The following is a 12,441-nucleotide window of genomic DNA, read 5'->3' as shown; positions in this document are numbered from 1 at the left end:
TGGCGCTACAAAGTATTAACTTAAGGGGGCTGAATAATTTTGCACGCCCAATTTTTCAGTTTTTGATTTGTTAAAAAAGTTTTAAATATCCAATAAATGTCGTTCCACTTCATGATTGTGTCCCACTTATTGTTGATTCTTCACAAAAAAATACAGTTTTATATCTTTATGTTTGAAGCCTGAAATGTGGCAAAAGTACGCAAAGTTCAAGGGGGCCGAATACTTTCGCAAGGCACTGTACGTATAAGAAATTCTTGACACCAATTCGAGCTCCTTCTATCCAAGCTATAACGGTGCTGCTGCCTGTAAGATTGATTGATAACACTTTCTACACACAGCCCAGAACTGGTCCGACTAGTTTGTAAGTAGGGTAAAGTAAGTCGGGCAGTTTGAAGGAGAGCAGTCCTTTTCTTTCTGGTCTTCTCCTTTGCTCCTCCCTGCTTGTCCAGGGAGAAAGTAGCGTGGTGTAAGGAGAGGAGAGACAAATGAAGAAGGGGGGTCCTATTTTACCCCGCATAGACCCTCCTCCTAGTGTGGCGGAAGTGACAGAGACGGAGAAAGAGCAAGCGAGAGCATGAGCCTATAAGTGTAATTTATTGTTTCCTGTGAAAGGGCAGGCTGCACCCTTTTCTCCCTCCTGAAACCTGAACTGCTTGTTGTGTCAGAACTTTCAGGAGGAGCCAGTGTCTAGGGGTCACAGGAAAAACAGAGGAGTGAAGGAGAAGAACAAGAGAGTGAGAGGTCGGAGGACAGCACCGCGGTAGAAAAATAGAGGAGTGAAAGGGATCTCCGGGTCATTTGACGGAGACAGAAGGGGAAAGAGGTCAAGAGAAGGAGTCTGGAACATGTGCAGTTTCAGTTGTTTTGACTTTTCATAACGCTGTTAGTTTTGCTTGGAAGCTGACTAAAAACCAATACCTCTTTGTGTGTGTCAGCCGTGTCACTCAGATATGGCCATGGTGATCAGGGGATGGGGCAACCCTAATGGAGAGACCAACCGACTGGGGGGGGAGAAGGCTTACCTGCGTGGGGAGGAGGGCTCACCCCAGGCCGGGAGTGATGTGGAGGAGGGAGACGAAGACAAGGCATGCGTGGTGAACTGTGTGGTGTGTGGGGACAAGTCCAGCGGGAAACACTACGGGGTGTTCACCTGCGAGGGCTGCAAGAGCTTCTTCAAGAGGAGCATCAGAAGGAACCTCAACTACTCCTGCAGGTAGGTGAAGCCGCTCCGTAAAATATCAAGAAAATAAGTTAGTGAAAAACAACAATTTAAAAAAGGCAGTCTAAGAAACGCACAATTTAACGTCAAAGGTTACTGTGTACATAGGCTACTGAAATGGATTCCTAGAAGTCCTATTATTGGTGGTCATACAGTATATGTACAAGCACGCTTACAGACCCTGTAACTTGTTAGATAATATTTCCCTTGGGGAGTCCTCTTTGTGTTAGGTTGTGTTACAGCTTTATCTCAAGTTAAAAAATAAAACAAAATACATTTTCAGGTGTATAATATACACATGGCGAACAGACTTATTTTGTATCAGAACCAAACAAATGCATTTCCCACTCACTGTACTGTTTTTTTTTTTTTAACTAGGCATGTCAGTTAAGAACAAATTCTTATTTTCAATGACTGCCTAGGAACAGTGGGTTAACTGCCTGTTCAGGGGCAGAACGACAGATTTTGTACCTTGTCAGCTCGGGGGTTTGAACTTGCAACCTTCCGGTTACTAGTCCAACGTTCTAACCACTAGGCTACTCTGCTGCCTGTTAGTAAAATCTCTTACAGTACTGCCATATCACACTTCTGAGGAATGTGAGCCTTTGTTTATCGTTATCTAAGGGCCATATTCAATCAAAACTGTTTATCCATTACTGCACAGTGTACATAGTAGTTACAGTGCTCTCAATCTGTTTCATAAGTTGTGAATCTTACAGGACAGGAAGATATGTTTCAAAGCTTTACAGATCTATACAGCTATACATACCTATTCAGAGAAGCATTTGTATTCTGCACTCCACAAAACCATTTATTTATGTTCCAGCCTATGGCTCCTTTCACACAGCCAGAGCAGCCACTCTAAGACTATTAATTCATGAAAGAGAAAGAGAGATCAGGACAATACATTCTGTCTAATGTTCTGTTGTGCAGGTCAAATCGAGAATGCCAGATAGACCAGCATCACCGCAACCAGTGCCAATACTGCCGGCTGAAGAAATGCTTAAGTGTTGGCATGCGCAAAGAAGGTAACTATCCTATCTTATCTGTTGCACAACATCTCTGCCACTCAGACGATGCCTAAATCAGAGGCAGAGATACTGCCAATCCAATGTTCCATATACCATAACGAACAGCAGCACAAGTTTGTTCTACAAAAACATGCCCGCCATGATAAACCGAGCTGACATTTCACAATTCTGTCAGTTGGCCAAATTATTTACATATTTACGCTGTAAACTACAGCAAGCTTTTAAAAGGTGTTTAGGGGTGAGGAAAAGAGTTTTAAATATCGGTTTGTCAGGTAGTTTAGCGGTTAGAGCATTATATCATTGGGCAAGTTTGAATCCCAGAGTTGACAAGTTGAAAAATATGTCAATGTGCCCTTGAGTAAGGCACAGGGTTTCTGTTGATAATGGCAGATTCTGGCCCAACTCACTGAGGGTGAGTGGGGTCATGGTCATTTCCAATTCTTAAGTGTATAATACATACTTGTGTGAAATAGGACAAATATAAGCACCCACCTAATTATTATTTTGAATTTAAACATGTTTCATTCATGTAGCTATAGTATTTGTAAATCCAGTTGAACTCTATCCTTATTTTCCCTCTCTCTGACCCCTACACTAAGTACCCCTGCTACGTAGTACGTATCATTCTGCCCGTTGTGTCAGACGCATTTCCCAGGCAGTACATAGGTTGAATAACCCAGGCAGCCAGCCAGCCACTCATAGGTGTCATATTTATTCTGCATTGAGCTGGCAACAGCCCAGAGCTATATTCAGCAAGGATAGTCATGCAGGGGTCTGACCTAATGACAGCACTGACACAGCCTGGCCACAGTGTTTCCTCATGACCTGGAAACGCTTGGATCACCTTCGCCGGGTAACAGGTCACTGTTCACCCAGGGATAGTGGTCTACTTCACTTCCAGACTGTTTGTAGTCAATAATACTTCAATGGCAAGTCAGACACAGCTAACCACAGCCTTGGTAGTTTGACAGACCCTGTATTGAACGAGACTTGCTTCCATTCAGCAACAAGAGCATTAGTGAGGTTGTGCACTGATGTTGGCCGATTAGAAGTTAGGTGTTCGATGGGGTTGAGGCCAGGGCTCTGTGCAGGCCAGTCAAGTTCCTCCACACCGATCTCAGCAAACCATTTCTGTATGGGACTTCCCCAAAATGTTGCCACAAAGTTGGATGCACAGAATTGTCTAGAATGTCATTGTTTGCTGTAGCATTAAGATTTTCCTTCACTGGAACTAAGGGGCCTTACCCAAACCGTGAAAAACAGCCACAGACCATTATTCCTTCACCACCAAACTTTACAGTTGGTACTATGCATCAGGGCAGGTAGCTTTCTCCTGGCATCTGCCAAATCCAGATTCGTCCATTGGACTGCCAGATGCTGAAGCGTGATTCATCACTCCAGAGAACGCGTTTCCACTGCTCCAGAGTCCAATGGCGGCAAGCTTACACCACTTCAGCCGACACTTGGTATTGCGCATGGTGATCTTAGGCTTGTGTGCGGCTGCTCGGCCATGGGAACTAATTTCATGAAGCCTGCGACAAACAGTTTTCTTGTGCTGACGTTGCTTCCAGAGGCAGTTTGGAACCTGGTAGTGAGTGTTGCAACAGAAGACAGACGATTTTTACACGCAACATGCTTCAGCAATCCCGTTCTGTGAGCGTGTGTGTCCTACCACTTCGTGGCTGAGCCGTTTGTTGCTCCTAGACATTTCCACTTCACAATAACAGCACTGACCGGGGCAGCTCGAGCAGGGCAGAAATTTGACGAACTGACTTGTTGGAAAGGTGTCATCCAATGACGGTGCCACGTTGAAAGTCACTGAGCTCTTCAGTACAGGCCATCCTACTGACAATGTTTTCCTATGGAGATTGCATGGCCGTGTGCTCTATTTTATACACCTGTCAGCAACGAGTGTGGCTGAAATAGCCGAATCAACTACTTTGAAGGGGTGTCCGCATACTTTTGTATATATAGAGTATACGTAACATTAGGCAGAAAGGGGTGCAAATTCCACAATCTCAACTATATGTATTTCTGCATTGTGAACAGCTTGCAGTAAATGTAAACATTCATCATGAAATCTAACTCATTATTTCTGTAACACAAGTAATAAAAGCAGCATCAAATACAGTATATTGCACAAGTTGCTTATCTTCAGTGTGTCATTATTTCTGCATTGCAAAAAGTCCATGCGTTTCATGGATGAAATACCGCCAGCCAGAGTATACACATACTGTTCACTCCATGCAAATATTAACACACAACCAAATCTTTTGAGTAAATGGTCATAGTTCAACCAGTTTGAAAATGCATTGCATATCATGCGAACGCTAGCTCCAGTATTCAAAGCTCCCGACTCTAATTGGTGTCTATTATATATATTAATGTGGAGATGGGCAGTTGGCTCACTTTTTTGAACATGCAAATTGGGCCTCTAGGCAGTTATCACTCAAACATATGTTTAACAAAGATATCCAGACTCTGGATGTAAGGTTTCATTATTTTATGTGATGTACAAACAATGCCATTGTATATAAAACATTATGAACTGGGTCGTTCGAGCCCTGAATGCTGATTGGCTGACAGCCGTGGTATATCAGACCGTATACTACGTGTATGACAAAGCAGTATTTTTACTGCTCTAATTATGTTGGTAACCAGTTTATAATAGCAATAAGGCACCTCTGGGGATTGTGATATATGGCCAATATACCACTGCTAAAATGAGTGGTTTGCAGCACTTAACGCCCAATGTTACATATATGCAAAGTGACTTTTTCGAGTGTTCTATACCGAAATTGAATATTGTTCTTAGAAAGTTTACTCAAGCATCTCTGGACATCTAATGAGCATTTTGCATGCATTGAATTTCAGAAACTCACCTTTTACGAGACCGTTTCGGGGGAGCAGAACTGCCGTGTTGACAAGATGCAGAGGCGTGCCATTTAGAGTGACGATTTCCGGTTTGGTAATTACAATGATCGGCCACCAGATAGTGTCAAACGTATCTATTAGGATTTAATCTAGAAGAGAGTGGTGTTATTTGATGTTTTGATTGCGTACAGACACGTTACCAGGTGTATAAATACACTGTTACGTGTATGTAACATTTGGCGTTAAAGGGCTAGAGTCAGCATACTTTCCCATCAACAAACACCTGTTATGTTCAATGCTGAACGTTAGCTTGCCAGCGTGTTTTGCATTAGCCTCTACAACCTCTACAAAGCCCTTTCTCTCCCCCTCTTCCCCTCTCCTCCCTCTCTCTCTTCCCTCCAGCAGTCCAGCGTGGACGTATCCCTCCATCCCACCCAGGCATCAGTCCCACTTCTCTGGTCGGTGGAGGTGGCGGTACCGGGCCAGTAGGGGGTGAATTCTTCAACGGCCAGCCCATGTCAGAGCTCATCTCCCAGCTGCTCCATGCCGAGCCCTACCCCAGCATCCGCTACGGACCCCAGTACGGCCAGCAGCAGATGCATGGTGCTGGAGGAGGCTCCATCGGCATCGACAACATCTGCGAGCTGGCGGCACGCCTCCTCTTCAGCACCATCGAGTGGGCCAGGAACATCCCCTTCTTCCCTGAGCTGCCTGTCACTGATCAGGTGGCTCTGTTGAGGCTGAGCTGGAGCGAGCTGTTCACCCTGAATGCAGCCCAGTCCGCCCTGCCGCTACACATGGCTCCTTTGCTGGCTGCGGCCGGCTTCCACTCACAGCCCATGTCGGCGGAGAGGGTGGTGTCCTTCATGGACCAGGTGAGATTGTTCCAGGACCAGGTGGACAAGCTGACCCGGCTCCAAGTGGACTCAGTAGAGTACAGCTGCCTCAAGGCCATCGCCCTCTTCTCTCCAGGTCAGTGTACTGGTCGGTCGTCACTCTCTGGTCCAAACCAAAACCCTTACACCTGAGAAATACAACACCTAGTCCTAACAGGCTGCTACTCTGCTGGTTTTAATGTTCATAGTGAGTCACTCTGGCCGGGTTCTTTTGGCTCCGTTTTCAAAATGTCCCCCAACTTACTAGAAATACTGATATACTGCAGTGCCTCACTATACACACAATCCCTAGGAATACTATTGCTGAATTGATTCCTAGCAAGAATTATAACTCTTGCTTGCGCTCAGATTAGAAAGCGAGAATATGAGAGAAAGTGGGATATAGGCCCAGGTTCATAGCTTTAGAATGAGTGTTCCGTTAACTCCCAGAAAACCCATCATTAGTATTAGCATTAGACAACATTAGTCATGCTGAAGTTCAGTCTATAGGTCAACATTTCTCATATGAAAAGCTTTTTAAAGTGTTTACATCTCTGTCCATATGATAAATATTGACCTACACCTCTGCAGAAGCACAACTGACCTTTCAATCAGCATGTCTCATTGATCTCAAGTTGTTTGAGAAGTCATATTCTCTTCCATTACTGTTGCTCCTGCCTGTGTTCTGCACTATAGTGCTGACCATTTCTGCACTTCTGATTGACCTTAAGTCCATGCTTAAGTCTGTCTGTGTGTCCTGGTTTGTCCTCTTCAGATGCGTGTGGTTTGACAGACCCCGTCCATGTGGAGTCTCTGCAGGAGAAGGCCCAGGTGGCTCTGATGGAGTACGAGAGGATGCAGTACCCGGGTCAGCCACAGCGCTTCGGACGTCTTCTCCTCCGCCTGCCTGCTCTCAGGGCCGTGCCCGCTAATCTCATCTCCCAGCTGTTCTTCATGCGCCTGGTGGGCAAGATGCCCATCGAGACCCTCATCAGGGACATGCAGCTGTCTGGGAGCTCCATCAGCTGGCCATATGTCCCTGGGCAGTGAGGAACAGAAGCCTTGGACACACAGGATCCTGGAAGAGGATCCTGTCTGGAACCTAGAACAAGATGGAGAGGGATTATTAGCCAGTGATGTCATAATTCTTAAACGTGCAATATGCAGAAATCGCTCTGCCATTTCCTGGTTGCTAAAATTCTAATAGTTTGCCTAATTTCAGTTTATGTGACAAAGAAAGCAGTGTGGAGAATCATTTTATCATCTAAACCAGTATGAAAAATATTTTCAATAACATGTTTTTTGTTATTTTCAGCTGTTTGAAGCTGGTATACAACACCGAAAGTAAAAGATGCAAAAACGAAACTTAAGAATTGGAAGCAAAGAAATATAACATAAATCGAATGCTTCTTAGACTTGCTTTCAATGAGAATGACAGATCTATAACTAACATTTCCATGTGAATCTGGTCACCCAAAAAGTTACATATTGCAGCTTTAAGGTCTAATAAAGCCATTTTTATCTCAATATCAAATCATATTTGGGTAACAATTAAGTACCTTACTGTGATTGTTTTCAATTAAAATAGTTAAAAAAAAACAAAAATATCTTCATAGCCAATTGTCAAGAAAGAATTTGCTAGGACTGTCTGGGAGTGGTCTGAGTGGGGAGGGAAAAACTGAAAACAAGCTGTTATTGGCAGAGAGGATTGGAAGTCTGTCTCATTTGTCTATTGACTAATTTACCACCGGGTGTTGACACCAGGCAGGCAAAAACTCCATCCCAACAAAACAGGCTGAAATTTCAGCCAATCTTTTAAAACAGCTCTTACACTAAAATGGCATTATCATAATTTGTTTCAATTTCACAGTATCACTCCAACCTCATAGTATGGAAATATATATAAAACACAGGAAAATCACATTTTTGACCACACTGGGCATTAAAGGACGTAGTAGACGAATACTGTATTGCTACTCACTCAGAGAGAGCCACATGGAAATACCAATGAATGGAACTGGAATGAAACCATTGGAACAATTTAGGTGTTCTGTGTATATTCCAAGGAAATCATACATTTGACTTGGTGTATACTTCTTGATCTGTATTATGACCTCATTTTAGTCCTTCTCTACCTCATTCTGGCCCCAGAACAGGGCTCTGAAACGCAAACTGTAACTGAAGCCCGTGTGCCACTACTACCTCCATCCCCATGACCCCCAACGTGACTGTCTGACCCCAGGCTTTGTGTGACACTCTGGCTGCTGTGTTAGGTCCCCTGGGTCTCAAATGGGACCCTATGTCCCATAGCTACAGTGTATAGGGCTCTGGACAAAAGTAGTGCACTGTATGGGGAATAGGGTGCCATTTGAGATTCAGCTGTAAGGGTTTGTGATGCTACAGCCATGGCACATACTTTCCTTGTATGCTGTTGTCTCCTGAGCCCTCTATTTATGTAAATCTTTGGGTATTGATTTACATGAATGTTGAGCTTATAGTTGGGAATGTAATGATACATTATGCATATGTGGTAATGTAAATCTTTGAATGTTATGCAAATGAAGGACTCTGGACATCTCCATAGTATATTTAGCGATAGCATAAATGCTACAATACATGCTATGGTGCCGAAAACTGGCAGAAGCTGGCAGAGGTGAATGTCCACTACCGTTCAAAAGTTTGGGGCCACTTAGAAATGTCCTTGTTTTTGAAAGAAAAGCAACATTTTTGTCCATTAAAATGATCAGAAATACAATGTAGACATTGTTAATGTTGTAAATTACCATTGTAGCTGGAAACAGCTGATTTTATTGGAGTATTTATTTAACTAGGCAAGTCAGTTAAGAACAAATTCTTTGTTTTCAATGATGGCCTAGGAACAGTGGGTTAACTGCCTGTTCAGGGGCAGAATGACAGACTTGCACCTTGTCAGCTCAGGGGTTTGAACTTGCATCCTTCCAGTTAATTGTCCAACGCTCTAACCACTAGGCTACCTTGCCTAATATCTACATAGGCGTACAGAGGCACATTATCAGCAACCATCACTCCTGTGTCCCAAGCACGTAGTGTTAGCTAATCCAAGTTTATAATTTTAAAAGGCTAATTGATCATTAGAAAATCCTTTTGCAATTATGTTAGCACAGCTGAACACTGCTGTTCTGATTAAGAAGCAATACAACTGGCCTTTTTGGGGGGTGCAATTTCAGAATGTGGGGGGGTCCTTGCGTCCCCAGTGAAAGTTGTGCCCTTGTGGAAACATTGTTGGTTCAACCAGGGTGTGCCAAGTGGAATGGTTGTGTTAATAGTTGCGTAACTTTTGCTATTGTTTTAACATTGAGAGCACTAGGTTGTAACATTGCTCTCAGTAGCATTTGAATATATTTGAGTTTCTAAATGAAAGTTGGTGACCTGTTTTAGTGTTTGAATAGCCAGATGACTTGAGTTGTTGCATACATGTCTGAAATAACAACATAACATTAGCATTACCCGTGTCTTCAATAATAAAGGTTATATGAAGCCCATTAGTTTTATTCGACCTGGAATTCAAAGCAGGATCCAATTTTGATCAATTTTGCTCCTTATATGCATTAAAACCTCTAATGGATTGGTGTCCCTATACCGGGATGTTTATGCTAACTTGCGCTAATTTGACTAGAATGACGCTGTAAGAAACAGCCAACTTTCCAGGACATAGACATACATGTCTTATGTGCAGAAAGCTTAAAGCTTACATTCTTGTTAATCTAACCACACTGTCCAATTTACAGTAGCTTTTACAGTGAAAAAAATACCATGCTAATGGTTTGAGGAGAGTGCACAACAACAACAAAAACATTTATCATGGCAACTGGTTTGATACATTTACCTCTGAGGTAAATAATGTACTTACCTTCAGTAATCTTGCTCTGATTGGTCATCCTGAGGGTCCCAGAGATAAAATGTAGCATAGTTTTGTTTGATAAAATACATTTTTATATTCACATGTAGGAACTGGGTTTTACAGTTTGAACCCCTTCTGTTTCTGGACAATTGTTTTAGCCTCTGCTTGAGATCTGACACTGGGAGAGAGAAAAAAAACACCTTTCAGCAGAACAATAAGCACAAGGTCAAATCTACACTGGTGTGGCTCACCAATATGAAGGTGAATGCCCCCAAGTGCCCTAGACTCAGTTCTGATTAAATCCTCATGTAAATATATGAAGGTTCAACAATGCCCAACCAACTTTACAGAGCATGAGCCAAGAAGAATGTACAGTATACATGATTCCTCAGGTCTACAAAGTTGGTTGAGACTTTCTTTCTTTTTTTTTGTTTCACAATGTCTGTCAAAGGTACTTCCACCAAGTATTGATACAGGGGGATGGATTTCAGTTTATTTCTCTATCTTTAATAAATGTGTATGATATAAATGATGATTGAATGCATTTAAAAATACAGTGCCTTGCGAAAGTATTCGGTCCCCTTGAACTTTGCGACCTTTTGCCACATTTCAGGCTTCAAACATAAAGATATAAAACTGTATTTTTTTGTGAAGAATCAACAACAAGTGGGATACAACCATGAAGTGGAACGACATTTATTGGATATTTCAAACTTTTTTAACAAATCAATAACTGAAAAATTGGGCGTGCAAAATTATTCAGCCCCTTTACTTTCAGTGCAGCAAACTCTCTCCAGAAGTTCAGTGAGAATCTCTGAATGATCCAATGTTGACCTAAATGACTAATGATGATAAATACAATCCACCTGTGTGTAATCAAGTCTCCGTATAAATGCACCTGCACTGTGATAGTCTCAGAGGTCCGTTAAAAGCGCAGAGAGCATCATGAAGAACAAGGAACACACCAGGCAGGTCCGAGATACTGTTGTGAAGAGGTTTAAAGCCGGATTTGGATACAAAAAGATTTCCCAAACTTTAAACATCCCAAGGAGCACTGTGCAAGCGATAATATTGAAATGGAAGGAGTATCAGACCACTGCAAATCTACCAAGACCTGGCCGTCCCTCTAAACTTTCAGCTCATCCAAGGAGAAGACTGATCAGAGATGCAGCCAAGAGGCCCATGATCACTCTGGATGAACTGCAGAGATCTACAGCTGAGGTGGGAGACTCTGTCCATAGGACAACAATCAGTTGTATATTGCACAAATCTGGCCTTTATGGAAGAGTGGCAAGAAGAAAGCCATTTCTTAAAGATATCCATAAAAAATGTTGTTTAAAGTTTGCCACAAGCCACCTGGGAGACACACCAAACATGTGGAAGAAGGTGCTCTGGTCAGATGAAACCAAAATTGAACTTTTTGGCAACAATGCAAAACGTTATGTTTGGCGTAAAAGCAACACAGCTTATCACCCTGACCACACCATCCTCACTGTCAAACATGGTGGTGGCAGCATCATGGTTTGGGCCTGCTTTTCTTCAGCAGGGACAGGGAAGATGGTTGAAATTGATGGGAAGATGGATGGAGCCAAATACAGGACCATTCTGGAAGAAAACCTGATGGAGTCTGCAAAAGACCTGAGACTGGGACGGAGATTTGTCTTCCAACAAGACAATGATCCAAAACATAAAGCAAAATCTACAATGGAATGGTTCAAAAATAAACATATCCAGGTGTTAGAATGGCCAAGTCAAAGTCCAGACCTGAATCCAATCGAGAATCTGTGGAAAGAACTGAAAACTGCTGTTCACAAAAGCTCTCCATCCAACCTCACTGAGCTCGAGCTGTTTTGCAAGGAGGAATGGGAAAAAATTTCAGTCTCTCGATGTGCAAAACTGATAGAGACATACTCCAAGCGACTTACAGCTGTAATCGCAGCAAAAGGTGGCGCTACAAAGTATTAACTTAAGGGGGCTGAATAATTTTGCACGCCCAATTTTTCAGTTTTTGATTTGTTAAAAAAGTTTGAAATATTCAATAAATGTCGTTCCACTTCATGATTGTGTCCCACTTGTTGTTGATTCTTCACAAAAAAATACAGTTTTATATCTTTATGTTTGAAGCCTGAAATGTGGCAAAAGTTCGCAAAGTTCAAGGGGGCCGAATACTTTCGCAAGGCACTGTATGTATATATATATATATATATATATATATATATATATATATAACCTATAGAAAGTAGTATGAGACACCATACCCAGTCACAAGGATGGCTAACTTGAAATTCCTTCTGTCATTACAGATTTACGTAAAATGGCTTTAAGTTAATTCACATCTCAATTATGGAACAATCTTCAGAATACCCTACAGTTGCATGCATTAGTGCCTTTCGGGCAAATCAGAATGTTGGATAAGGACCTTTGAACTGAGGAATGTGGTTGTTTTTTATTTTGCTCAGGTGCATCCTGTTTCCATTGATCATCCTTGAGATGTTTCTAAAAACTTGATTGGTCCACCTGTGGTAAATTCAATTGATTGGACATGATTTAGAAAGCCACACA

At 42.4% G+C, this 12,441-nt stretch overlaps 1 protein-coding gene across 2 annotated transcripts; it reads left to right on the top strand.

Moving 5' to 3' along the window:
• The first annotated feature begins 402 nt into the window (after window positions 1–402).
• LOC135556142 (nuclear receptor subfamily 2 group F member 6-like) lies at window positions 403–8,754 on the top strand. 2 transcript variants are annotated; one of them, XM_064989087.1, is made up of 4 exons: window positions 403–1,213; window positions 2,153–2,247; window positions 5,530–6,096; window positions 6,775–8,754. In XM_064989087.1, exons 1-4 carry the CDS (start codon window positions 951–953, stop codon window positions 7,047–7,049), a joined length of 1,200 nt encoding a protein of 399 aa, XP_064845159.1. In that variant the 5' UTR covers window positions 403–950; the 3' UTR covers window positions 7,050–8,754. The 2 variants fall into 2 exon arrangements, with proteins under 2 accessions (XP_064845159.1, XP_064845158.1); XM_064989086.1 differs by having other exon boundaries at window positions 5,527–6,096.
• The last annotated feature ends 3,687 nt before the right edge of the window (window positions 8,755–12,441 follow it).

The sequence above is a fragment of the Oncorhynchus masou genome, chromosome 15 (genome assembly GCF_036934945.1).
Source record: "Oncorhynchus masou masou isolate Uvic2021 chromosome 15, UVic_Omas_1.1, whole genome shotgun sequence".
Taxonomy (NCBI): Eukaryota; Metazoa; Chordata; class Actinopteri; order Salmoniformes; family Salmonidae; genus Oncorhynchus; species Oncorhynchus masou.
The sequence above is the reverse complement of the archived record's forward strand: the minus strand, read 5'-3'. Positions and strand labels throughout refer to the sequence as shown.

Excerpts from the sequence above, each read along its gene's own strand:
- LOC135556142 (XM_064989086.1), top strand. The coding sequence starts at position 951 with ATGGCCATGGTGATCAGGGGATGGGGCAACCCTAATGGAGAGACCAAC. Across the intron at positions 1,214-2,152 it reads AACCTCAACTACTCCTGCAG|GTCAAATCGAGAATGCCAGA; the intron begins GTAGGTGAAGCC and ends TCTGTTGTGCAG. Across the intron at positions 2,248-5,526 it reads TGTTGGCATGCGCAAAGAAG|CAGTCCAGCGTGGACGTATC; the intron begins GTAACTATCCTA and ends TCTTCCCTCCAG.